General features: G+C 54.5%; 3 protein-coding genes across 3 annotated transcripts; all 3 read right to left on the bottom strand.

Annotated features, from left to right (window-relative positions):
* Positions 1 to 349: 349 nt before the first annotated feature.
* Positions 350 to 5,451, bottom strand: LOC310673730 (lysophosphatidic acid receptor 6-like; the record flags this gene model as incomplete). The annotated part of the gene is made up of 2 exons (XM_083432321.1): positions 4,485 to 5,451; positions 350 to 1,515 (listed from the first exon to the last, which is right to left on the bottom strand). The coding sequence occupies exon 2, from the start codon at positions 1,418 to 1,420 to the stop codon at positions 350 to 352; it is 1,071 nt and encodes a 356-aa protein (XP_083288447.1). The 5' UTR covers positions 1,421 to 1,515; positions 4,485 to 5,451.
* A 2,041-nt stretch (positions 5,452 to 7,492) lies between these two features.
* LOC310673899 (beta-galactoside alpha-2,6-sialyltransferase 1-like) lies at positions 7,493 to 13,380 on the bottom strand. The gene is made up of 6 exons (XM_083432697.1): positions 12,877 to 13,380; positions 11,050 to 11,774; positions 10,042 to 10,139; positions 8,911 to 9,012; positions 8,456 to 8,630; positions 7,493 to 8,140 (listed from the first exon to the last, which is right to left on the bottom strand). Exons 1-6 carry the CDS (start codon positions 12,936 to 12,938, stop codon positions 7,860 to 7,862), a joined length of 1,443 nt encoding a protein of 480 aa, XP_083288823.1. The 5' UTR covers positions 12,939 to 13,380; the 3' UTR covers positions 7,493 to 7,859.
* A 2,395-nt stretch (positions 13,381 to 15,775) lies between these two features.
* On the bottom strand, positions 15,776 to 23,769 carry GPN1 (GPN-loop GTPase 1). Its single transcript, XM_083432405.1, has 14 exons — positions 23,634 to 23,769; positions 23,443 to 23,536; positions 23,309 to 23,348; positions 22,707 to 22,773; positions 22,215 to 22,252; positions 21,592 to 21,670; positions 21,396 to 21,490; positions 20,969 to 21,014; positions 19,583 to 19,729; positions 19,020 to 19,102; positions 18,205 to 18,244; positions 17,183 to 17,276; positions 16,549 to 16,668; positions 15,776 to 16,255 (listed from the first exon to the last, which is right to left on the bottom strand). Exons 1-14 carry the CDS (start codon positions 23,730 to 23,732, stop codon positions 16,170 to 16,172), a joined length of 1,128 nt encoding a protein of 375 aa, XP_083288531.1. The 5' UTR covers positions 23,733 to 23,769; the 3' UTR covers positions 15,776 to 16,169.
* Positions 23,770 to 23,783: the final 14 nt, after the last annotated feature.

Here is a 23,783-nt window from a genome sequence, read left to right as displayed (position 1 = left end):
AACCAGCAGCAAATCACACGAAGCAAGTGGTGAACTCTTTATTAGAAAAAGCAGGATCCGCACAGGAGCGTCAGGGCTAAGGAGCACAGCAACTCTTCTCTGGCCCCCATGAAGCAGTTGTGGAGACTGAAGGGACCAGCTCTGCTACTGGTAACGCGCACTGCTACCTGTATTGCAGGGGGTTGGACTAGATGTCTCCTAGGGCCCTTCCAGCTCTACAGCTCAAGGATTCTGTACCCTTCCCAGCCCCCCTGAGGGAGCCTTTCCTCCTGGCATGAGCGGCCTCAATGCTCCTGGTACTACCTTCCTTGAGCAGCAGGGCAGGACCAGACACCCACAACTGTGCCAGTCAAGCCGCCACCTCACAAATGCTTGTGCTGCCGTTTGCCTCTGCTCTGGTGGCCTCTGCCCCTTCCAAGGGTAGCATCTCCTCACCCGAGGGCAGCCCAACGAGACCCTGGGCCCTCAAGGCCTGGCCAAGGTTCCTCGTGCCCCTGGCGTTGTTGCTGTGGGAGCTGTGGTGTTGCTGTGGGTTGCTGTGGGAGCCCCAGCCTCTGAGCAGGTAATCCAATGGCACCAGGTGCTGGAAGGTCTCTGTGGCAAAGTAATAGGCCAGGGGGTCCAGGGCGGCGTTTGCGCAGGCCAGGAGCAGGGCGCACTGGTAGGCCATGTCCAAGCACTCCCCCTGCAGCTGTGGTGCCTGGTACAGAAGAACCACCATGTGGTAGGGCAAGAAGCAGCCCAGGAAGATGCCCACGTTGGTCCCCACCATGTGACGGATCTTCGTGCCGTTGACCAACTCCATCTGAACGGCCCCGCTGTGGTGCACGGCACGCAGGAGCTGGCAGGAGCAGGTCACCATGATGGCCAGCGGCAGGGCGAAGGCGAGCGCCATGGCGGTGGGGACCCCGCGGGCCGTGATGTAGTGGGGGCGTTCGTCGAAGCAGAGCCTGTGCTGCCCCTGCTTCCTCTGTGTGACGTAGGTGGGGATGGTCCCTGCGATGCTCAAGGCCCACACCCCTGCGCAGATGTACCTGGCCTGCTGGCGCACGGCTTGGGCCCTTGGACTGAGCGGGAAGCAGACGGCCAGGCAGCGGTCCCAGCTGAGGCAGGTCAGCAGGAAGATGCTGCAGTACATGTTGACCAGGAGCAGCGTGCCCACCACTTCGCACAGCAGCTGAGGCAGCTGAGGCCGCCAGCCGTAGAAGTGCACCCTCAGCGGCAGCGAGGCCAGAAGCAGCAGGTCGCAGGCCACCAGGTTCTTCATGTAGGTGATGGTGATGGAGCGCCCGGCGCGGCCCAAAACAAAGATGCACAGCGCTGCAATGTTCAGCGGGAGGCCGACCGCAAAGATAAGGGCGTACATGCCAGCAAAGGCCTGGTCGGTTGGACGGGTGCAGTTGGTGCAATTTGGGCTCATCGCTGCCAGTCTCGCTCTGTGGCTCGCTCTGGAGGGCTGCAGGAAGCCTGCAGGCCGCAGCTGCTGACCAGCACCAGCCTTCTAGCACCCGCTCCCTGGAGAAAGGAGACAAGGAGTTGTGTGTCTTGCTAAGTTGCGACCCCCCAACTTTTTATTGGCTGTCTGTTGCTGGTTTATTTAGAATCATAGAATGGTAGAGTTGGAAGGGACCCCAAGGGACAGCTGGTCCACCCCCTGCAATGCAGGAATCTCAGTTCAAGAACCCCTGTCAGATGGAGGAGGAGATGGACAAGCTGGAGGGTGGGCAGGAAAGGGTAGCCAAGATGGCAAAGGGTCTGGGAACCAAGTCTGATGAGAGACAGTTAAGGAAGTTGGAGGAGAGGAGGCCGAGAGGTGACATGATGACAATCTTCAAATATTTGAAGGGCCATCACCTGGAAGATGGATCAAACTTGTTTTCTGCTGGTGGAATCTCCTTAATTGGAAGTTTTTCTACAAAGGTCAGATGGTCACCTGTCAGAGATTCTTTAGTAGTGATTCCTGCATGGCAGGGGGTTGGATTAGAAGCCTTTAAGGGCTCCCAATTCTATGATTCTAAGAGGATGTAGTCACTTCCACCCAAGGTGACTGCGACTTCCAAAAATCAAGGAATTTTTTGAGTACCTTGCATTCCTGGCAGAGTTTGAGTTCCAACAGATATCAGGGGAGCTGATCTCCCACTTATTTGTGAATATTTAGTCATCTATTCTGGGAAGGCCTCATCCAAGTCTTCAGTCCGGCTTGGAGGTCTATAGCAGACTCCCACAGTGATGTCACTGCTGTTTTCCTATCCTAAAACACTCCTACCCAAACACTCTTAACCTGCCTTCCATGCTCCAAGTCCAACTTCTACACTTCATTCATGAGTCTCATCCTACCAGTTTTCAATAATGCCTATTAGGTCATATTTTCCATCCCATATCATTTTGGGATGAGCCTGTGCAAATGATGGGTTCCTCTTCAACACAAATGGGAACACTGGCACATTAAATCTGCAAGATGGCAGAGCTGCTTTTAAACAGATGGTGGGGTGAAGGAAGTGGCTGATAGGACTTGTGGAGGGTGGTGTTCACAAGAAACCTTTCCCCTGAGGGAAGGATGAATGTGAAAAACAAAAGGGACCTGCCCACCTGCTTCCCAGGGCCGTCTCCTTCTACGAACACATTTAAAGAATTTGTTGCTGTTGGTCTTTATGGTTTTACCAATGTGAGCCTCAGAATGTTTCCTGCTTGGCAGGGGGTTGGACTCGATGGCCCTTGTGGTCTCTTCCAACTCTATGATTCTATGAATTCTTTTTTTAAATTATTATTATTTTTCGGATCCCTTATTGGCCGCTTGCGTCCCCCCCCCCCCCAAGTTTTGTGTCCTTTTGGTTTCCTTGATGTGGGTGGCATTTTGGTTTTCTTAAGAATTTCTTCTTGCCTCTCACGGCTTATCTGATTCTGCTTGCTAACCACAAAGGCATCCTCTGGGCCCTTGTGCTATCTTGCCTGACCTGCTGAGCTTTTACAACTCCCAAGCCTCTCCTCCTCCTCCTCTTTTATTTCCAAGAACTTTGAGGAGCTTGACCTTCTGGACTTTGCCCCTCTGCTTCCTTTTTGCCAGTCAGGGCGCCTCTCTCGAAGCCTAACGTGACTGTGCTAGGTTCTCTTGCCAAGTCTCATTTAGCTCTATATTGCTTTGGTGCACAGTGGTCCCTACAGCAGCAGCAGCAACAACAGTTTATTATTTATACCCCGCCCATCTGGCTGGGCTTCTCCAGCCACTCTGGGCGGCTCCCAACAAAATATTAAAAACACAATAAAACATCTAACATTAAAAACTTCCCACAACAGGGCTGCCTTCAGATGTCTTCTAAAAGTCAGATAGTTGTTTATTTCCTTGACATCTGATGGGAGGCCATTCTACAGGGCGGGTGCCACTACCAAGAAGGCCCTCTGCCTGGTTCCCTGTAACTTCACTTCAGACACACAGGACATTCACTGCCTTCACTGGTTCTGATTTAAAAGAGAGGTAGAGCTGGGTTTCATCCACATACTAATGAACACCCAGCCCAAACTGGATCAACAGCACTTAACATTTCACACCAGATCCTGGGTGCCACTGCCTCTGCTGGGCTCCAGCTGTTCTAGGACACAGTCCCTGAGGGTACCTACAAATTGTACCTCTTTGTCAGGCTGGAACACTCCTGTTCCCAGCCTCTCTCTTCGGATATAATGACTTTAAACAACTTGGGACCAGTTTACCTACAAGATGGCCTTACCGTGCATGTTCAGTTGGTGGAAATGGCCCTTTTTCATGTGCCACATCATACCTGCACTGTTTCAGTAGGAACCTGATTCTTTAGTGTAGCAGCACTGACACTTCGGCACTCCCCAAGGCTACCCAGCTGTTTAGAAGTCTGCAGGATTTTAAATTTGTTTTAGTCTAATTTATTGTGCTTTTTAACTTTATATATTATGTTTGTAGGTTTTTTTAGTGATTTGTAATCATTTTATATTTTTTGTAAACCGCTTTGAGGTTTTTTCCTACAATCGAGTGGCGTGCATATTTTATTAAAATAAGTCAGTGATGTCTTTCTAACAATTTCTAAATTCTGCATTGCTTTTAGTGAAATGATGGGCTGGCTCTACATGCACACCAAGAGGGTCAGCCATGAGAACCACTGGCCTTTGTCTGGAGGAGAAGGACAGGGCAGCCTCAGGTTTCCTGAAGGCCATCTGGAGGAAGCAGCCATTGTCCAGCTTCTCTTCTGCCTGGGGGAACTGTGCTTGTGTGGCTGCCCCATCCCCCCACCCTCTCAGATCCTGCCTTGGGCCAGCCGGCCAGCGCCTGCCTCTTCTCCCCTGGGGAGGAAGGGCGAGGGAGCTGAGAGGCAGCCAGGCTCCTGCCTCCGCCTGCTGAGCCTGGGCAGCGGGTGGCCAGGAGGCACCTCCCTCCTCTTTGAGGTTTCACACCAGCAGCCTCCCTGCTAGACAGGCGAAGGGGCTCTTCCTCCCCCCACCCCATTTCCCACAAAACTTACTTCACATCTCAGAGGAGCCAGTTGCAGAGGGGAGAAGCCGCTTCACGGGAGCAAGAGCCACCACCTGCTTGCCCATCTTCAGCAGATCTCCTCTGGCTTCCTGCTTCTCAAAACGTCAAGGTTGAAGCACATACACACACCCCGCCACGCGCTGAGCAGAAACCACATCCCTGGGAAGTCGGTTGCCTCAGAGGAGCACTTTCAGATCATTTTCCGTTAGCTGTGCCTGGGCGCCGGGGGTGCGCAGGGAGGGAGCAGAGACCGCAAAGAACTCAAGAACTCACGGAACCGCAAAGGAAGCCATGAGTGGCCTCCTGGAGGGCCTGTGGCAGCCGTAAGACCAGCTCTCGGGACAAGTCGGAGCCCCACATGCAAGCAGTGGGGGCTACAGGAGGTTTGTCGTTCAAAACGCATATGGCTGACACAAGTTGGGCAGGAACCAGGGACAGGATGTTGCTTTTAAATGCTGAGGGATTGTTTCAATATTAAATTCAACAGTTGCTGTGAAAGAGAAAAGGGTGTCCGCACAGAAGTCCCAAAGCCAGCAACTGGGAATATGAATTTCAGTTTAGGGTTTCTCCTCTGTGGGAGGACAGCTGAAATGATGCTCCCAGACTGGAATGCTTACATCTACTTGCCAGAAACTGGCCAGGGAGTGACTTGTGGCCACATCTATGCCTCCCTCCTGCCCAAATACTTGTGGGCTCTCTTTGCAGACAGACTATCAGGTAAACACCCTAGAAATTTGAATAAATAGTGGCATGAAGATGCCCCCTTTTATTTTTTTAAAGCCTATCTGCTTAGCCCCACCCCATAAACAGCATGCACCACCCTGGGTTGTCTGTCCTGACATGATGAAACTTTGGGAGGCAGCCGATATACATGTCCAGGGTTGTAAGGAGTTAACATGCTGCCAGCAGTCACACTTGGTCACACCCTCAACTAATCTTCAGGGTGGCAGGGGTGGGGAATAGAATTGTAGAGTTGGAAGGGACCCCAAGGGTCATCTAGTCCAATCCTCTACAATGCAGGAAGGTCAACTAAAGCATCATGACAGATGGCCATCCAACATTTGCTTAAAAACCTCCCAGGAAGCAGAGACCGTTTCACTGCCAAAGGGCTCTTATTGTCTTCCTCCTGGTGTTTAGTTGAAATCTCCTTTCTTGTAACTTGAAGCCATGGGTTTGAGTCCTGCCCTTCAAAGCAGGAGAAAACAAGCTTGTTCCATCTTCTGTGTGACAGCCCTTGAGATATTGGAAGATGGCTCTCCATGGGGCCCAGGTGTCTAAACCACTGAGCCTCTGGGGCTTGCCAATTGTAAGGTTGGCAGTTAGAATCTGCACAATGGGGTGAACTCCCCTTGCTCTGTCCCAGCTCCTGCCAACCTAGCAGTATGAAAGCATACCAGCATGAGTAGATAAATAGGTACCGCTGTGGCGGGAAGGTAAACGGCATTTCTGTGTGCTCTGGTTTCCATCACGGTGTCCCATTGCGCCAGAAGCGGTTTGGTCCTGCTGGCCACATGACCCGGAAAGCTGTCTATGGACAAAGGCCGGTTCCCTCGGCCTGAAAGCAGACATGAGTGCTGCACCCCATAGTCAAATTTGACTGGATTTAACTGTCCAGGGGTCCTTTACCTTTACCTTTCTTTACCCTATCTCCTCTCAGTCTCCTCTTTCCCAGGCCAAACATACCCAACTCCTTCAACAAAGAAAAGTTTTCCTTCCTGGTTCACAATACTAGAGTGCATAGTACAGTAATTGGGTGAGGCTGAATGCTGGAAGATTCAGGGTGGACAAAGAGAGGCATTTCTTCACACAGCACAAGAGGTTGTGACAGCCACCAACTTCTGTGGCTTTGCAAAGGACAAGGCGACCAGGAGCTACCAGCCACGATGGCTCCGCATTATCTCTGGTCTCAGAGGTTGCTGCAGATTGCAAGTGTGGAGAGTTGCTGCTGCACTCAGGTCCTGCTTGTGCCGTATTCAGAGGAATCCCACCTGCAGCTGTGGAAGCAGAACGCAGCCATTGTGGCTGGTAGCCCTGGATCAGCAAAAAAGTGCCACGAAACAGCACAGAAGTCTATACGAAGAAGGATCTCAGCTTCTCAGGGAACAGTCAGAAGGGTATTGACAGAGGGGGAATGTGAGGTGGCTTCCTGCTCACTTGTGCTCCATGTGAATTTGGTGTCTTTTTCCTCCTGGGGGGCAGTTTGGTTTTTTGGTCTCAGGCTTGGGGCTGGATGCCTTGCAAAAACCTTGCTTCCAGAAGCTTCTACCAAGCTTGTCTGTTGCATACCAGCAACCATTCTGCAGGACAGTGACAGACCTACAATTATGGGACCCGAAACTTGAACTGTTATGGGGGGGGGGGGGCTTGACAATCAGCAATGAGTTCTGGGTCACCCCTGTGACCACCTTCAAGAGGGTCATTCCATAACAGATCACAACAGTTTTGTTTTTAAAAAAATCTCTGATATGGATTAAAACGGCTGTCTTGGATTTTCTCACCTGTCCAAGTCACTGGGGTGAATAAAAATGTCTGATGCCTTATAATTATTGAGCCCCACATTGGATGAAAGATTCCTTTCTTGGAGGGGGTTGAACTAGATGACCCTCAGATTCCTTCCAATTCTATGCATTTATGCTTTTATATGTCTGTGCAGGAGGGTGAAAAGGAGAGAAATGTTCTATACAGTACATGCATGAAGCATCATTGAACGATGAAATAAAACCTAGAAAAGACCACAGTTAATATAATATTCCATCATAGACACCTATGAGAATACATACTACATGAAGCACGTTTTATAAAATACTCTTTATTCCAGTCTTGCAGGGGGTTGGACTAGATGACCCTCGTGGTCCCTTCCAATTCTAAGATTCTATGATCCTTTTTTCCTGGTTTTTCAAGCAACATATTCACATCCTGAGTTTCCAAGCTATATCATTTTCTGGAGACAAGATGGAGTGCTCTGCAGCAGAACGGCCAACTGGCAGCACCTGACTCTTCAACTTTGGGATTGTCGAAAGAAAGACCACCCAGAATTAATCAGTTTGAGTCATGGGACTCAAAGGGGGTTGACTGGACCCCATTTTTTTAAGCAATGTGAACCAAAGTCGCTTCTGGGGCTCCTCTGGGATTCAGCTTCAGTTTCATATTTTTCAAGGAAGATCCACCTCCGTCTACGCCCTGCAAGGGGGACCTTTGTGCCCTCCACCCACTGTGGGGGCCCATGAGATGCCTGTGGGGAGCATCCCCACCTGGGCCATGGCTTGGTCTGGCTGTGCCCTTCAGACCCCAGTTCCTGTCCCCCCCATCTCCCCCCCCCCCCAGGGGCTGCAGGCCGCTAAGCAGCAGGGGTGTCCCGTTCCCCTCATGGCATGCCTCCCTGGCCAGGCTGCTGCTCCTCCAGGGTGCAATTCAGGGCCCGGAAGCCAGGCAGTGTCACCCGCCCCAGCCGGGCCAAGTCAGCCGGCGAGCCTTGGTTCATGCGGCGAACCAGGTCCTTCTCGAAGAGCAGCGGATGGTAGGCACCCAGCGTGCAGGCCTCATCCACAAAGTCCTGGTAGTAGTGGCACCGTGAAGACTGGCGCTGCGAGGGCAGGAACTCGTAGACATGGACCAGGTCACAGAGCGACAGCATCAGCACCGTCCCTGGAAGAGGGAGAGATGGAGGTGGGGCCGCTGCAAAGAAGGACCTGCAGGGCGGCAGAGGAGGGGGCCAGGAGGAAACTTATTTCACCAGGGCTGGAAAGTTGGTGCTTGATGAGTCCCCCTGAAAATGTGGAAAGTGCCTTGCACCTCATGCCCTGGAGTAACATCAGCCGCCCCCGCCCCCAACCAGTGAGAGGAAGGAAAGCAGGGCTCAGAGGAGCTCTGAGTAAAAAGGGAGGAAGAGGAAGGGTGCCTCTTGGCCACTCAAAAGGGAGCACCCTTGGGAGACACGAGGGAGGGGAGTGCCTTCCTTACCAAGCAGCCCTGAGGAGGGTGGGTTCCGCTGTACCGCCTCAGGTGCCCCTTCCTGCACCAGTCCCCAGAGCTGCCACTGCACCCGCGGGTGCAGCAGGTGGAAGAGCTGCTGGGGCCTCTGGGAGCGCATCGCTCGGAAGGGTCTGAAGATGGGGTAGTCGGGGGCCTCGAACCACTGCCGGGAGAGGGAGAAAGAGCAGAGCAGAGCTTCACTTCACCCCACCCCACCATCTTTGGTGCAAAGGTCTCTGGCTCTTGATTTCCTCCTAGCTATGGCATTCGTCCTTCAAGCCAGAGGGAAATTGCAGGGAGTTCCCCTGCCCTGACAGTCGGCAGCAGGTGCCAGAGTAGCCCATCAAGTCCTGGGAGTGTAATTCACAGAGGATGCCCCTGCCCTCCCCTGGCACCCACGGATCTCGTCCTGCCCCAAGCACAAGGCAGAGAGAGGGTCTCACCTCCTGCAGGTCCCCTGGGAAAGGGGCTGGGTCCCATGCAACCAAAGCTCCCTGCGCATAGAGTTGGTCATCCAGAAAATGCTGCTCAGGAGAAGCCATCAGCTGTGGGGTAGAGGGGGGCGGATCGGGTCAGAACGGGCCTGACTCCAGGATCCCAGAAAGTTGTTCAGATGCAAGAAGAGGCAGAGAGGGGACGGCAGGGAGAGGTCCCCAGGGTTGCTGGTCCTTACGTGCAGCTTTCTTGCCCAGAGCCCACAAATACCTGCCCAGGGATCACTGAAGCCTAGCAGGGAAGGGCAGGCTGGCAGGCAGAGGGCAGCCCCACCTTTCTCTGCACTTTCAGAGAGGCCATCCTTCCCTCTTCTATCCTCTTGTTGCTCCCCTGAGAGAAATTATGCCTTTTGCTCTGAGCTGCTTGGCACGTACTGCTGCTCATATTGCACCCGAGTGTGTGCTCACACGCACCCACCCTCCCACCCACCTTCCACCTGCAGAGGAGCAGCATGGGGGTGACTTCTGTGGGCAAGGCCCCTTGATGCCACGTCCAAAGCCCTGGCACTGCACAGGTGCCCCTCAGCCAGGGCACAAACTCACACTGGAGCTGGCGAAGGCAGTAACTTCAGTGCCATCACTCTTGGGTAACATTGAGACAACAGCTCTTGATCCTACTGTGTTTACCAGTGCCGCCAGCATCCTGTGCTGTCAACAACTGTTCCTTGTGAACGGTTCCCTGACCCAGGGCAGGTGTTCACTGCCGAGATGAGCGCATTTTCACCAATCTGCTGGTAAGCAGCTTTTTATGGAAGCTCTGATGATCACTGGCTGTGATTTCTGCATCTCACGGCCATTCAACTCTCACCTGAAGACACAGGCCTGAGTTCACAAAAGTTCATCTCATAATTAATAACATTTGCTAGTTTTGAAGGTGCCTCAAGCCTCTTGATGCCAGTGGGCTTCAGCACACCCTAGAGCTGGGGGGCAGGGATTGTGGCTACAGAGCAGTCCAAAGCTCATAACCCCACACACTGCAGCCCCTCTAGGCTGCCCCCAATTGGCTTTTCCCTTTATCTGGCCCAAACCCATATCCACACCCTGCTGTGCTCTCCCAGTCCCCCCCTTTTCATTGCCCACCTGGGAATTCACAAGACGGATGGTAGTTTTGGTGCCCACGTCCTGCTCATAGCCAGTAGTTGGGGCTCCGTTGAAACGAAGAACAGCATCATGGGAGTCTAAGAGGAGGAGGAAGAGGAGGAGGAAAATGTGGGCCAGGGGGAGGGAGAGCAGGCAGACCCCTACCCAACCAGGGCCCTTCTTAGACCTGCGGCTCCCTTCCTGGGGAGAGGGGAGCCAGCCATGCGGGGGGGGAGCTGCTCAAGACCTGTCCCAGGGCAGCTGCATCATCAGGGGAACGAGATGGCCCATTTCAAGCAGACTCCCATGAAGACCAGATAATTACCCATTATTTCAGTATTATTATTATTTTATCATTATGTAACTGTAAAGTATTGTTAGGAGTTTCCTCCTGAGACTTTGCCAACAGAAATGCTCTGCTAACATTTCTAGGATGTGAAATGAGCTCCTTCTGTGAGAACTCAGATGGAATTTTACACGAAAGGCACAACCAGGACTCCCCTGCAAGGCCCAAGGGGAGCTGAGAACCTCCTGCTGCCGCTGCCACTCTGCTGCTAAACTACTTGGAATGGAGAGGAGAGAGCCAGGTATACGAGGTGGGATATGAAGGGAACAACTCCTATCAATGGCTACTAGCCACAAGGGCTCTGCTTTGCTTCCACAGTCGGAGGCAGCCATGCTCTGAACCCAGCAGGACTCAAGAGGAGAGACTCGGGGATCCTGTTCTCAGATCCTGTTTGTGAGCTTCCCATAACAGGCACCTGGTTGGCCACTGTGAACAGGATGCAGGCATAGATGGGCCACTGACCTGATCCTGCACACTCTTCTTTTGCTCTGAAACCCAACTATAGCTGGGTGACTCCTGATAAACAGGAGAGGCAGGTTGCTTCATGCTCCCGAGTGCCAGGATGCATGGCGCCCTCTCCTGAAGGGCAAGGCATCCCCTCACCCCCTGGAGGCTGTGCCAGAGCCACCCGCCGGGATGCTCCCCCCCCAACCAGCACTCACCAATCTCCTTGCCCAGTCCGGAGCCCAACATGGAGCCAGCAGAGCTGACGACGGCACACGTCCCCAGGGGGCCCAGCTCCTGCCTCAGGCTCCTGCGGGGCAGCAGCCCCCTCCACTCTGGGTCTGCAAAGGGCCCCTCGTCCCCCAAGAGCGTGGTCACTGCCACGCGGCTCTGGAGCTGGCACAAGAGCTCTGTCCCAGCGGCATGGGGGTTCCCTCGGCGCTGCGCGGCCCCCGGGGGCACCCGGTACTTATTCATGGCTTGGTAGTTCTGGAAGACTTGCTGAAGGCGGGGGCCCAGCACCCCTGAAGAGAGCTTCTTCTGCCAGGCAGCCCAGGGCAGGGGCTGCAACTGGACAGTCGTCCTGGAGCCCTGCCAGGACCTCCCCAGCCCCTCTGCAAGGCGATGCCAGAATCTCCACAGGCCAGAGAGGAAGAAGTGCCACAACGGAGCCTGCTGGGCAGAGGCAAGGTTGGCAGGTCCAGCACCCAGGAGCCGCTGAAGAGTCCGGTTGCTTCTGGAGTGCAGCTGGAGGCTCCGGGAGACACCAGCATCTGCAGAGGTCGGGGGTCCTCCTGCCCCATGGTGAGCCAAGCGCAGCACGAGCCCAGACTGCAGGCAGAGCAAGGAGAGTGTGGCCAGGCACAGCAGAGCAAAGCTTAGCCAGGCACAGCCCCATCCCCATCGCCAGGGGGGGCGCAGGCAGCACCAGGGGTCCATGGGCCTGTGGAGAGATGGGCACAGCAAGGTGAGACACCTGGGGGTGCCATGGTTCAGTCCTTGGGCCACAGGATCAGCTACGTGGCTGGAGTAGCCAAGTGCTTGTCAGGGCCTAAGGGCAGCCTGGTTGGAGCAGCTCAAGGCTGACTGGCACCCCCTCTCTCCCCCCACCCCAGCAAACAGTTTCCTGCCTCTAGAATGAAGGTCCCATGTAACTGCCCTCTTCATCCTCCAGGCATGTCAAACAGTTTTAAAAGTTACCAGAATTGCCATTACCACCATTCTCTTGTGGCAATGAGTTCCACAAGTACTCACTGTGCAAATGAACATTTGATTTTATTTGGCCTGAATGTATGGCTAATACATTTCCCTAAGTGACCAAGAGATCCTCTCTTTCTCTCTCTCTCCACACCCTCCATCATTTCACGAACTTCTCCCTGCAATTTAAAACCAATTTTCTCCCAACCCAAAGAGCCCTAAACGTTGTAAGCTGTCCTCGCAGGGGCATCGACCAGACCTTCCCCGGTTGCTTCTGCTCCAGAGACTTGGGGAGGGGGGGGTGCCCTCATCTCTGAAGAAGCCCTTTTCCGGGGGCGAGGTCTGACCTTTCTATTTCCCATCTATAAAATGGACAAAGCCTCGAGCCCGCTAAGGCCTCGGCCGTCTGGCCAGACTCGGCGCGGCTTCCTCAAAGGGAGATTCTGCAGCAGCCGCTTCGGGAGGGGGCAAGAAAGTGGGGCAGCCCCACGCCCGCGGCCGCGCTGCCAGCTTGGAGTCCCGGCATCCCCTTCCACTGCCCAAGGCTCTGGAGGCAAGCGAACAGGCGGGAGCCCGAGGACCAGAGCAGAGCCGGAGGAAAAAGACCCCGAAGGCGCCCGACCCGGGCAGGGTCGCCCTGTCCTCTGCGCGCCGCTGCGCACCTGGCGCCGCCCGTCTCCAGCTTAGGGACCTCCCGGCTAGAGACGCGCGGCAGGAACAACAACCAGGCTGCGCCGCCCGCGAGGCTGGGCGGTGGGCGGCTCCCTCCCCCCTCGCAACCCCCACCCACCCGGGGCGCCGGCCAGAGGGCTGGGCTTCCCCAAGTGGAGGGGGACCCCGCCGCTCACCTTCTCCGCCGCCGCATCGCCGGCTCCGGGCACCAGCTGCAGCGGTGGGCGGGGCAATGCATCCCCAGCGGAGGCCACGCGCTGGGCCCCCCCGAGGCCGCCCCGCCGCTGCCTCCTTTCCAAGCCGGGTTGCTGCGCTGGGCAGGGGCGGCGGTCTTTGCCCCCACTGTCAGGTTTCCAAAGGGGAAAGAGCATCTCTTAGAAGCCCCATTCCCGGCATCTTCGCCCTCCTGCCTCAGCGCCGCCTGGCTTGCTCGGGTCCACGGGGGGGAAGATGGCAGGATCCCCGGGGACGGGCTCTACGGGGAGCTGCTTTCCAGCACCAGGCCTGGCGGCCGACCAACTCTGCATTGCAAAGATGTCTGCGAGCGTGTCGTGAGGGCTGCCCACACCAACCCCGCCATGTGGGAATCCCTTGCAGACAGGTCGTGCATCCCTAGCAGCGACCAGAGGAGGAATGACCGCTGGGAGGAGCGCAGAGAGAAGAACCGCCGGCCGGGCCACGGCGGGGCGCCGGTTTTGCAACGGCTGGCCGGCTCCCTCCTGTGCGGGGGGGGGGGGGGCACAGTGCGCCCTTCGATCCGTGCATTTCCAGGGTGCCCTTATGTACGGGCACCCTATTCTTATCACAGCGTCCATTGCCCACTGTGTCATTACAGCTTACGCGTTGTCTGGATCAGGCCCAACTATTCCAGTCTCCTCACTAGGCGCTCCGGAAAGGGAAGAAGCCCCCCAAGCAGGACCTGAGAGCAGCAGCATGTCGTACTCAGAAGCATTTTTGCCTCGGACCCGAGGGCAGAGCATAGCGATCCAGCTGGCAGCCATTGAACCGGGTCCGCAATGAAATTTGTGGACTCTTTTAAAGCCATCCAAGTTGGACGAACCTCCCAACCTGTCCTGAATCTCCCAACATTCGGCTTCACTGGATGTCCACGGGTTCCAGCATTGCAGGGGGTGGGCTAGATGATCCCTGGGATCCCTTCCAACCCTGCAGGGGTCCTTTACCTTTTTTTTTGTTCCATGGTAAAATTTGCACCATCCACCCAATTGCCTGCTTGTGATTGCAATCTGGCTTGCAGAAGAATGAATTTTGACTGGGAAAACTACTGCCCATCTTGACAAGGGAAGTGTCCTGTGAAAGGGAGCAGAGAGGCCAACACTCCTCTGTTCAGGGACAGAGCTCCCTTTGAAGGCAAGGAAACAGGAACTACTAAAAGCCACTTTGGCACCAACACTTGGAAGCTGATTTGCATGTGGTTGCCCACAAGTGGGGAAAGACAAAGGCGCTTCCCTGCCAGTAGAAAAAGAGGCAAGAGCCAGTCCACCATGGAAAAGGTGGAAGAGGGAGGGACTGCCTCTCTTTAAACTCCCCCAGACCCAAGAACAAAGAACTGAGAAGCACCTCCTAGGAGAGGGAGGGGGGTGGACTCTGGCAGGAATCCTGTGTGATGGGGAGAGATCCTCAAGAGGCACTCACTCCCCTGGGAAAGCAGACACAGTCTTCAGCAGACCAATGCCTGGTTGCAAGTCACTTGGGAAGCGGAGGGCCAAGAGCTGCTTTGTGCTCTGCTCTGCTCAGCAGTGGCCAGGCCAGCAATGTCAGCAGGGGAGAAGGCATTCACCTCGCTTAGAAGCCCAGGCAGCAAACAGGGTGTCTGGCTCTGCCCTTCCAAAAGCCACAGGGCAAAGTGGTTTCTGAACAAAGTGTGTGAGCTTTTCTGCCAGAAAGGTCCTGCTCAGTTTAAGCTTCAAAGGGGATTTGTAAAGTGGTTTAATATGCAGAGTGCTTTTAGCTTAGGTTTTACAACCTGGAATGCACGTTAGGACTGAGTAGAAAGTCCCACACTTGCAGCCTCCCTTGAATCTGCCCGTCTGATCCTAGTCACTGTTCCCCTCGTCTAATCTACAGCCCTCTGTTAGGTTTCCATAGCGTCTGATGCAGCCCCATAAAGCAAGTCTTTTTAATCTAACTGGCTGCAGCACAAGCCCCCCAGGAGTACAAAAGTAAAGCAAGCTTGGGTACCAGTGCAAGGGGAGCTCCAACAGCAGCCGTGCAAGCAGACAGGACAGGCAAACCTCTCTGTCTTGCTCTTACGGTAAATGCATTAACAATGGCTAGCCAAGAGATTAGTGCCGGGACCATCCAACCACCTGCAAAGTCGACTGCCTGCCTCTTGGACGGAAGTGGTGGGTCTGTGCTGAGTGCAACATCCTCCTGGCTCTCTGGGAACAAGGTTCTTCCCTTGAGGCCAAGGGAGATGACTGGAAGATGCTCAGAGGCATTTCAGGCAAGGAGGCCTTAAGGAGCAGGATTGTTCCAAGCAGTTTTTATTTCCCACCCCTTTCCTAAAGATCCCTGGGAGGGGGGATCTGCCTTCTCACAGCTGCCACATAAGGGGGAAATCTGTTACCTCCTCCCCAGTCAGTCATCACCAGCTCAGACTCCACCAGCACAGATGTAATGGTAGGAAATTTTGCCTCCCCCCCCCCCCCCCAATCACTGTACGCTAAACCATGGGCACTACTTTCTTGCCCATCCTCGCTTCGGAGGTTCCTTGGGAGCCCTTGCTTTCCCTCTTCTTGGGCTTCTGCCAGCCAGAAGAACTTGCTGCTTCACCCCCAACTCCTGCTCCCTTCTTGGAACAGGTGAAAGGAGGACCAGCCCCAACCCAGGCAGATCCTCAGGGAGCCCCCTCCCCTTTCTGCCTTTTCTCCTTTGAGGGAGCCCAGCCACATCTTTTCCGACCCTCTCAAGATGATCAGGGAAATTGGTCTACAACCCAAGGTTCCCGTGCCATTCTGAGAGGCCCCACCTGCCTCCCCATTGGGGGGGCCCACCCAGCACACATACGCCCCCCAGCACACATACGCCCCCCCCAGCAAGAGGCAGAAGCAGCAATTCATAACAAAATATACATTATCTCATGATAACTTACAAACTGAACACGTATAATATTACAGTGAAATTCGCTGGGTGACAATGGGAAGATGGGTCGCTTCAATGCATGCTCTTCCACAATGGGTTGACCCTGCCTCCCCTGGCCAAGGCGGTCTCTGCTGGAGCCTCACCCCCAAACAAAATGGGATGCCAGCCGCTGCCATCAATTCCAAGGACTCGGTGTTAACGGGCAGAAGTCCGCAGCCAGCCCCAGCTCAGCTCCACCAGCCCAGAAGGCAGCACAGTAAGGGCGGCCTGAGAAGCCTCCTGTGTGGGCACCAAGGAGCCAGTCTCTCTCGCAGGGGCCCAACTTCCTCCAGCTCCAGGCCCCCCTTGGGTTCTCCTCTCGCCTCCCCTAGTGGCCGCTTCTGGCCGCGTAGCGCTGCTTCGCCTCCTGCAAGAAGTTCTGGAAGGCGGGTTCTTCGCAGCGCTCCTCCGTCACTAGGGCAGGGGACAAAAAAGCTCCTGGGTGAAGTGGGTCCCAGAACACCACCAAAGGGGAAGACCATCCCGTAGGGAACATCCCCGGCCAACCACAATGGACTTCAAGTGAGCTTGCTACACAAAGTCCCTCTGAGATCAAGGCCAGGGCTCATGCTGCACCAACAAACCAGCCACCCTGAAACGGGATGCAGGCATTTTGGAGGGTGCCCCCCCTCCTCTCCCCGGTCTCTTGATTACCTTTCCCTCTCCCCAACCCACTGACCTTTCCCAGTCTGCATAACCCACCTTACCTTCGTGGTCAATGTCATCAGTGTTACTCTCTTGGCCTTCCTCCGGCTCCTCTTCCCCCTCCAAAGTTCCTCGGGTCAGAATCAGTGCCGAGGGACCCGCTGCGGATTCTGCTATGGAGCCTGGAGACAAAAGCCAAGTGGCTGCCAAGCCTGTCCTGGCCCCAGACCGTGCCCCCCTCCCGCCTGCCAGGGGCCCACCTTGTCGCTCCTGCCCCCACAAGGCAATGGGCAAAGCTCTGTGCCAGGAAGACTCCCATCCTGTGTGCTCAAGAGGGGCTGCACAGCCATGGCAGGCAGGCAGAAGTCACAGGCATAAACAGGGAGAGGCTGGCTGGGAATCCAGGGAGGAGGAGACAGCAGCAGCCTAATCCAACAGGTGCAGCATGGGGCTCCCCAGCTGATCAGCTGAGGAAAGCAGTCAGCCAGGGTACAGACCCTGCCCACACCCACTCTGCTTCCCCAGAGCAATGGCTCAAGGGATGGGGGAAAGGTTGGCACTGCCAGCAGCCTCCTCCCTGCTTGAAGGCAAGAGCCAGCGTGTCCACCAGTTGTAGCCCCCAAGCAGCCTCTCTAGCCTTCAGGGCCAGCCTCCCCGCAAGGCCTCCGCAGCCCCACCCCCTTGGCCTTGACTCACTTGAGGCTGCCACACTGCTCTCCATCGCAAGGGGGCCCAGGTCCCTCTGCAGACGCTGCAGCTGCTCCTGCTGCCGCTGGCTCTCCACCTGCTCCTGCAAGCGAGGAAAGGGAAGCAAGTAATTCCTGCTGGTCCTCCAGCACATGTGGGTCCCTGCCTGCCTGCCTTCTGCAGCAGAGTCCCAGTTGGCACCTGTGGGGCTCCAGCCTGCCACCTCCCAGCATGCCCTGGTGGTGCCCACAGCGCATCTGCGCAGCTCCTAAAGCAACTGCTGCCGCCACCCACAGCAAAGCTGGTGAGAAGTCAGAGCCCTGCAAGGCCAACAGCAGCTCTGAGTTCTTCAGGTCGGAAGCTGTCTATAACCAGAGACAATAGCAGCCACAGGGATCATGAGCGTGTCCTTCAGAGCCGAGAGAGAGTGGAAGGAGAAACCACTCAGGACTCCAGTATCTAGAAAGATGTACATTTATGTGCACACATGTACAGAAGGCAGCACACTAAACCCTGAGTGCCAATGGCTGCTTTGAGTTCTTCTGGCAAGGGAACAGAAGCCTCCTCTGGCCACTTGGGAAGGCAACTGGGAGCCCCCAACATGCCTCCCTCCATCTGGTAAGATGGAAGTGCCCATCTTGAGGGCAAAGGAGGACTTACACAAGCAGAAGGAGCTTCTCCACCCACATTGTCCAGCCTGGACACTGAGGTCCTTCTCAGTCGTGGCGCCCACCCTGTGGAATGCCCTCCCGTCAGAGGAGATGTGGAGATGAAGAACTACACAACTTTAGAAGACATCTAAAGGCAGCCCTGTATGGGGAAGTTTTTAACGTTTGAGGTTTTGTTTTTAATATTTTGATGGGAACCGTCCAGAGAGGCTGGGGCAACCCAGTCAGATGGGTGGGGTACACATAATAAAATTATGATGATGATGTGTGGGGAGCCTTTCCCATGTGACTGACTGGGGGCAGGGGAAGCACCAGCAGAGGGCAGAGCAACAACATGCCAAGTGCATCTGGAGACAGACTCACCATTTTCTTCCTTAGGCGCTCATACTCTGGGCGGTATTCTCTGGAGGGAGAAGAGAAATGGGTTTCAGCTGTTTATTCTTGGGCACCACAGCCTCACTCCCAGGCAGCCATTGTAGAGACTAGGAGGGCCCCTTACAGCAAGGACCACAGCCCAGACCTCCAGTCACTGACCCAAGGGCAGGGCTGGAACGGGCAGGGGAAGAGACTTCCCCCGGGGCTTCATGTCTCCCCATAGAGCAGCAGAGGGGATCTTGCCTCCTCAAAGGCCCCCATTCTGGTCACCCTATGCTGCATCTAGAGGGATCCCCAAATGGATTTGCAGGAAGCCTTGCAGTTAATGCAAGCTCATCTGGGCCATTGTTCTGGGATGCAGCACAGCAGGCTGGCAGAAGCCTCACAAGTCAAGAGAGTTTTTGGGAGGTGGCCTGACAGAGAAGGGGAGAGAGAAAGGCAAGGCTTTCATCCCTCTCTTGTAATGCTGCAACCTGGGGCATCCAATGAAGCTGCAAGTCAGAAGACTCGGGACACACAAAAGGAAGGACTTCCTGACACAGCATGCAGTTCAACTCTGGAACTCCCTCCTGCAGGAGGCAGTGATGGCCCCCAATTTGAATGGCTTTAGAAGAGAATTAGGACAATGCATATTCTCCTTCCACAGGCAGAGGGAGGATGCCTCTAGACGCCAGGTGCTGAGAAAAGCAGGTGTCCCGAGGGCTCCTGTTGGCCTCCGGATCTGCTTCCAGGCATCTGGTTGGCCACTGTGAGAACTGGACACTGGACTAGGTGGGCCCCCTTACACAAGGGGACTCTCTCACCTCTCATACTCATCGACAGCTTTGGAGAGGAGTTCGAAAAATTCATCCAGCCCTGTCCCCTGGACAGCAGAAACACCAACCACCTGCAAGAGAAAGTCCTTTGTTTCAACCAGGGTTTGTGCGGAGCGTGGGAACTGAGTGCAGCAGAAGGGCTTGCAAACACCTTCCTCTGCTCCAGTGGAGCACCAGAACATTGCCTAGCCCCCCCCCCCTCCCCGAGGGACAGGAGCGATGGGCACAAGCTCCTTTTCCAGAAGAGGTGGCACAAGGCCATCTAGCGAGAGGGGGGGGCACCTGAACTCTCAGGCCTCCCTGGACCAAGTCCTTCAAGCATCCACAATAGCCTGTCCAGTTGCAACAGCACAGGGTATCTGGGATACTCAAGGTTTGGGGGGCGGGTTGCAGAGGAAGGTACCCCTCCCTCCTTGGAGCTGCTTCCCTGAAAGCTGGACAGAGTGAAGGTGGGAAACAAATGCCAACTTCATGCAATGTCAGGAATGTGCCTGCAAAGAGGTCTCATTCAGCATCCACACCTGGATGGGGGTGGGGGGAACCGTGCCCACCTTGAGCGAGTGGTAGAACTCGTCCAGCACCAGGCTGAGGGAGCGAGTCAAGTTGCTGACATAGGTGGTCTCCTGGCTGAGGGCGTCCTGGAAGGCTTCAAAGTCTTGCATCCACTCCACAGCAAAGCTGTGGTCGATGATGTCCGTCTGCGTCAGGAAGGCAGAGAGTGAGCGAGGGTGGCAGGGGGCAGAGGTGGGCAGCTGCTCCGCAATGCCACCTCTGGGGCAAGGCCCACAGGCCCCACACCATGACGGCTGCTTCTCTTCGGCCATGGCAGGCCAGGCCAAGAGGCAGCGGCAGCTCCTCCTGCCTCCCCCCACCGTGAGACAAGGACCAGCTAAACAAGTGAAGGCTGTGGTCACACCCAGAGTGCAAGCTCCACCCTGGAAAGACGCAATTGAACAGCAAAGTTTCATCAGCAAAAGGGACAGCAGCCTTCAAGGCACCTGAAGAGCCTTCCATGCCTGCTCGCCCACCCCTGATCCTAGCAACCTTCCATTCTTTATGGGGGTCAGGCAGCCTTCCTTCCTCTCTGGAAGTGGCAGGCTCTGCTCCAAGAAAGCATCTTCCTGCTGGCTGAACATCCTTTTCGTCACCCTCTTCTTTGCCACCCTCACCCAAACCCTGCCAAAACAGCTTCTGCTCTCAGATTCAAGTACAGCCACTTTAGGACAGGAGTGGCCACAACAGCACACAATGCCCATCTCCTACCAGGAGTCCTTCATTTTGTTATGTAGGCCATGGCTGAAGAAGCCAAACCACTGCAAATAACATCTGCGTGACCAGCTTCCAACATCCCACTGTCTACCCGTGCTCTGATCTTCTCTCTCTCGCACTGGAATTGTTTGTGACTCTCTTTTGTAAGGCTTCCTTCAGAAACTCCCACCCAACTCAGCTCTTTTCCCTGTCAGTGTATTGGGCCATGGAATAATCCTGACTAGCATTTCTCTGAGCGTGTTAAAATCAACTTCCTTAAATGTAGTAAATCTCTTTAGCTACACCCCCTTAAGCTTTCCGTAGGCGCCTGAATTCCAGCACACCCTGCATGACCACTGTCTGCCGTCATTCCTGCCCCAAGTTCCCACTGCTTTAAAGCCACTGAACAATTTTCCCCTATAGGCTGGACTAATGCCAAGGTCAGTCAATCTCCTCATCTCTTCCTCCACCTTTTGAAAACACAAGTTGTCCACAAGGCAGGCCAGGATTTGGGTGGGGGAATCCATGCTCTGTGGAGTACGTCTCCCAAAAGATCCCAGGGTGTGCTGAAGTTCCCCAAAACTACCAGTTCCTGCTTCCCTGAAGCATATGTAACTTGTTTCAGGAAAGCATCATTCAGATGGTCTTCTTGGTTCAAGTCTTAGACTGGATCAGGGCATTCCACTCACCTTGTTCATGGCCACGATAAAAGGAAGCTTCGTCTTGTACAGGATACTGAGAAGAAAACAACAGCAGCATGATCAGGGATGCAGAGATTGCCACTTTCGATCTGGGGTTGCCACAAAGACATTTTGCTTAGAAACTCATGACTGAAACAGCAGGCAGTTTGTGTGCTTTCCTAGAGAAGGCCTAAGAGCAGCAGAGGCAGCTTCTTGCTCAAGGTTCAAGGAAGAAGCCAAGAAGCCACCAGAAGAGGGGCTAACAATTCCACCTCCCGGGAATGAGGGAGTCGTCTCTGAGCCTTCTCAGCAGCTACTGAGAGAACAACCCTGTTCCCAAACAAAGAACAATAAGAGAGATGCTCTCCAATAACGGGTAAGCCATTATTAATTGCATAACAGATAAATAACACTACGGAGAGAATCCTCCTCTTACCTGCAGGCGTAAAGCATGTTAGACATGAACGTGACAGGGCTGGTGCTGCGTGACGTGTCCATCACATAAACCACCACGGATGGGAAGGAGGAAGCCTAAATGGGTACATCAAAGGGGGGGGGAGCATTAGCCCAACAGGGCAACCCGCCCCCAGGCACCTCCTGCAAAGGAGGCCAGCTGAGCAGAAGGTCCTCACCAGAGCTTCAGTGATGATGGTGCCGGAAGCAGACCAGGTGAACACCTCAATCTGCCCAGGAGTGTCAATCAGGACGTACCTGCAAGGGGAAGAATTTGTTCTCTCTCACACACAGGCCACATTCAAATCACTTTGTCCAAACAAGCTCACCCACTAATCAGCTAACACCTGGAAGATGGGGTTTAATCGTGCACTGGTTGCACAATCCTGTTCTCATCAGGGAACAGGATCCCACAGCCCAGGCAGCAAAATTTAATCTTCACTCATCAGCTCCTGAGTGGAGATTAAAGATCAGAGTGAGATCAGCACAAAATTGGGGTCTTAATAGGAATGGGGGAGGAAAACACTCACAAAGTCTTCTGCAAGTCTCTTCTCTTTTAAACTCCCAATTTTTTTCTTTAATTGTTTTGGAATTATTTTCACTTCTAAGATTAATTATGGTTTGCCTTGAATGTCTCACACTAAGTTAGAAAACTGGAATGACCATCTTGAATACATGCACAATAATGTGACACAGTTCACCCCTTTGTTCTGGTGAAGGTGAGGCTGCATACGCATCTCCCGTCAAGAGGAACTTCCATCACCCCCCTCCCCACGTGACAGCAGGCTTCCCACTGACTCACTGAGATGCTGCCTGTCGTTTCTCAATGAACTTCATCACCTAGTCAGAAAGAGAAAGATGATTTATAGGTAGAAACAGAGAATTAGAGTTTGCAGTTCATGATACACAAAAAACCATGATATCATCAGCATCAGAAGTACAGAATTACCATTATGTGATTAAATTGTTAACTGGGATATAAACAACAACAACAACAAATTTATTTGTACCCCGCCTTCCCTGGCTGGAGCTGAGCGGCTAACATCATAAAACTAAGACAGTATCCAAAGAACATAAGAACAGGCAATCTATTAATTAAAATACACCTTAAAATTAGTTCAGATACAAATTTGCTCTGAGCCTTAGTATTGATAATAATATGCGGCCCTCTGATGTGGCCCAGAATGTCAAATGCTCATCATTGCTGGCAAATTCTCCAAGAGAGGATGTTTGGCACCTACAAACTCAAGCTAAATGCAGTACCATTCAGTGAAATTCACCAGAAATTACATACCTGGTCAAATCTTGTCGCAAAAAGGTTCAGAGAAGTCACAATACCGCCGTTGGGGCCCAGCCCATACCTGGTGCACATTCAGGAAAGGTTGGTAGAAATCTGAAAGTCACCTCTAACAGCGTATTCCCTTCCCCTTCCTCTACCCCAGATAGAGACTCAGGCCATTTAAAGCAAAGGTGTCACATAAAACCACATTTGTAGAGATCGCCAACGTCAGCAGCAACAGCTCAGGAGACACACGGGCAATTTCACCAGATGCACAAACACCATGCCCAGCCTTACTACATCCTTTCAACATTGGTCTTCTCCACCCATTGCAGTGTGCAAAGTCCAGCAATCACCCTCTAGCCCAGGGGCAGACAACCTAAGGCCCGGGGGCTGGATGTGGCCCAATCGCCTTATCAATCCAGCCCACGGACAGTCCAGGAATCGGCGTGTTTTTACATGAGTAGAATGTGTCCTTTTATTTAAAATGTCTCTCTGGGTTATTTGTGGGGCATAGGAATTCATTCATTTCCCCCCTTCAAAATATAGTCCGCCCCCCCCCCAAGGTCTGAGGGACAGTGGACCGGCCCCCTGTGCCCCCGCTTGGGTAAGGATACTGCTTCATGACCTCCTTGTACTTCACGGTGTCTCGTATGTCTTTGGGGAAAAGGAGAGGGAGAGAAATGAAGCCCCCCGACCAGGCAGAGGCCAGTCCCGCCGCCGCCGCCCCGCCCCCGGCCCCGCCACTCACCGATGTTGGCCGGGAAGGGCAGCTCGTGCACGGCGGGGTCCAGGTTGATGACGTAGGGCGGGCAGCCCCGGCTGTGCAGGTGCGCCGTCAGCCGCTGCGGGAGGAGAGAAGCGCCGTCAAGCCCGAGGAGAGCCCCGCCCGCCCCGCCCGCCCCCCCTCCCGGCGGGCTCGCTCCCCGCAGCGCCGCTCACCTGCACCAGCGCCGTCTTGCCCGAGCCGGCCATGCCCAGTACCAGCACGCAGACCGGCGGGGGCCCCTCGGCCGAGCTCGCCGCCGCAGCCGCCGCCATGTCGCCTCGCGCTCGCCAGCCCGCTTCCGCTTCCGGCCAGGGCGGGTCTTC

This window comes from Podarcis tiliguerta (genome assembly GCF_965153285.1).
Source record: "Podarcis tiliguerta genome assembly, chromosome: 3".
Classification (NCBI taxonomy): Eukaryota; Metazoa; Chordata; class Lepidosauria; order Squamata; family Lacertidae; genus Podarcis; species Podarcis tiliguerta.
Note: the sequence above shows the minus strand (reverse complement) of the source record. Positions and strands in the feature narration are given on the sequence as shown.

What these genes read in the sequence shown, in the direction of transcription:
- GPN1 (XM_083432405.1), bottom strand. Translation starts at nt 23,732, where the DNA reads ATGGCGGCGGCTGCGGCGGCGAGCTCGGCCGAGGGGCCCCCGCCGGTC. An exon ending in GCCCTTCCCGGCCAACATCG is followed by an intron (nt 23,349 to 23,442) that starts GTGAGTGGCGGG and finishes TTTTCCCCAAAG; the next exon opens with ACATACGAGACACCGTGAAG. An exon ending in AGTTCTACCACTCGCTCAAG is followed by an intron (nt 19,103 to 19,582) that starts GTGGGCACGGTT and finishes TTTCTCTTGCAG; the next exon opens with GTGGTTGGTGTTTCTGCTGT.
- LOC310673899 (XM_083432697.1), bottom strand. Translation starts at nt 12,938, where the DNA reads ATGCATTGCCCCGCCCACCGCTGCAGCTGGTGCCCGGAGCCGGCGATG. An exon ending in GCGATGCGGCGGCGGAGAAG is followed by an intron (nt 11,775 to 12,876) that starts GTGAGCGGCGGG and finishes ATCTCTCCACAG; the next exon opens with GCCCATGGACCCCTGGTGCT. An exon ending in CGGACTGGGCAAGGAGATTG is followed by an intron (nt 10,140 to 11,049) that starts GTGAGTGCTGGT and finishes TCCTCCTCTTAG; the next exon opens with ACTCCCATGATGCTGTTCTT.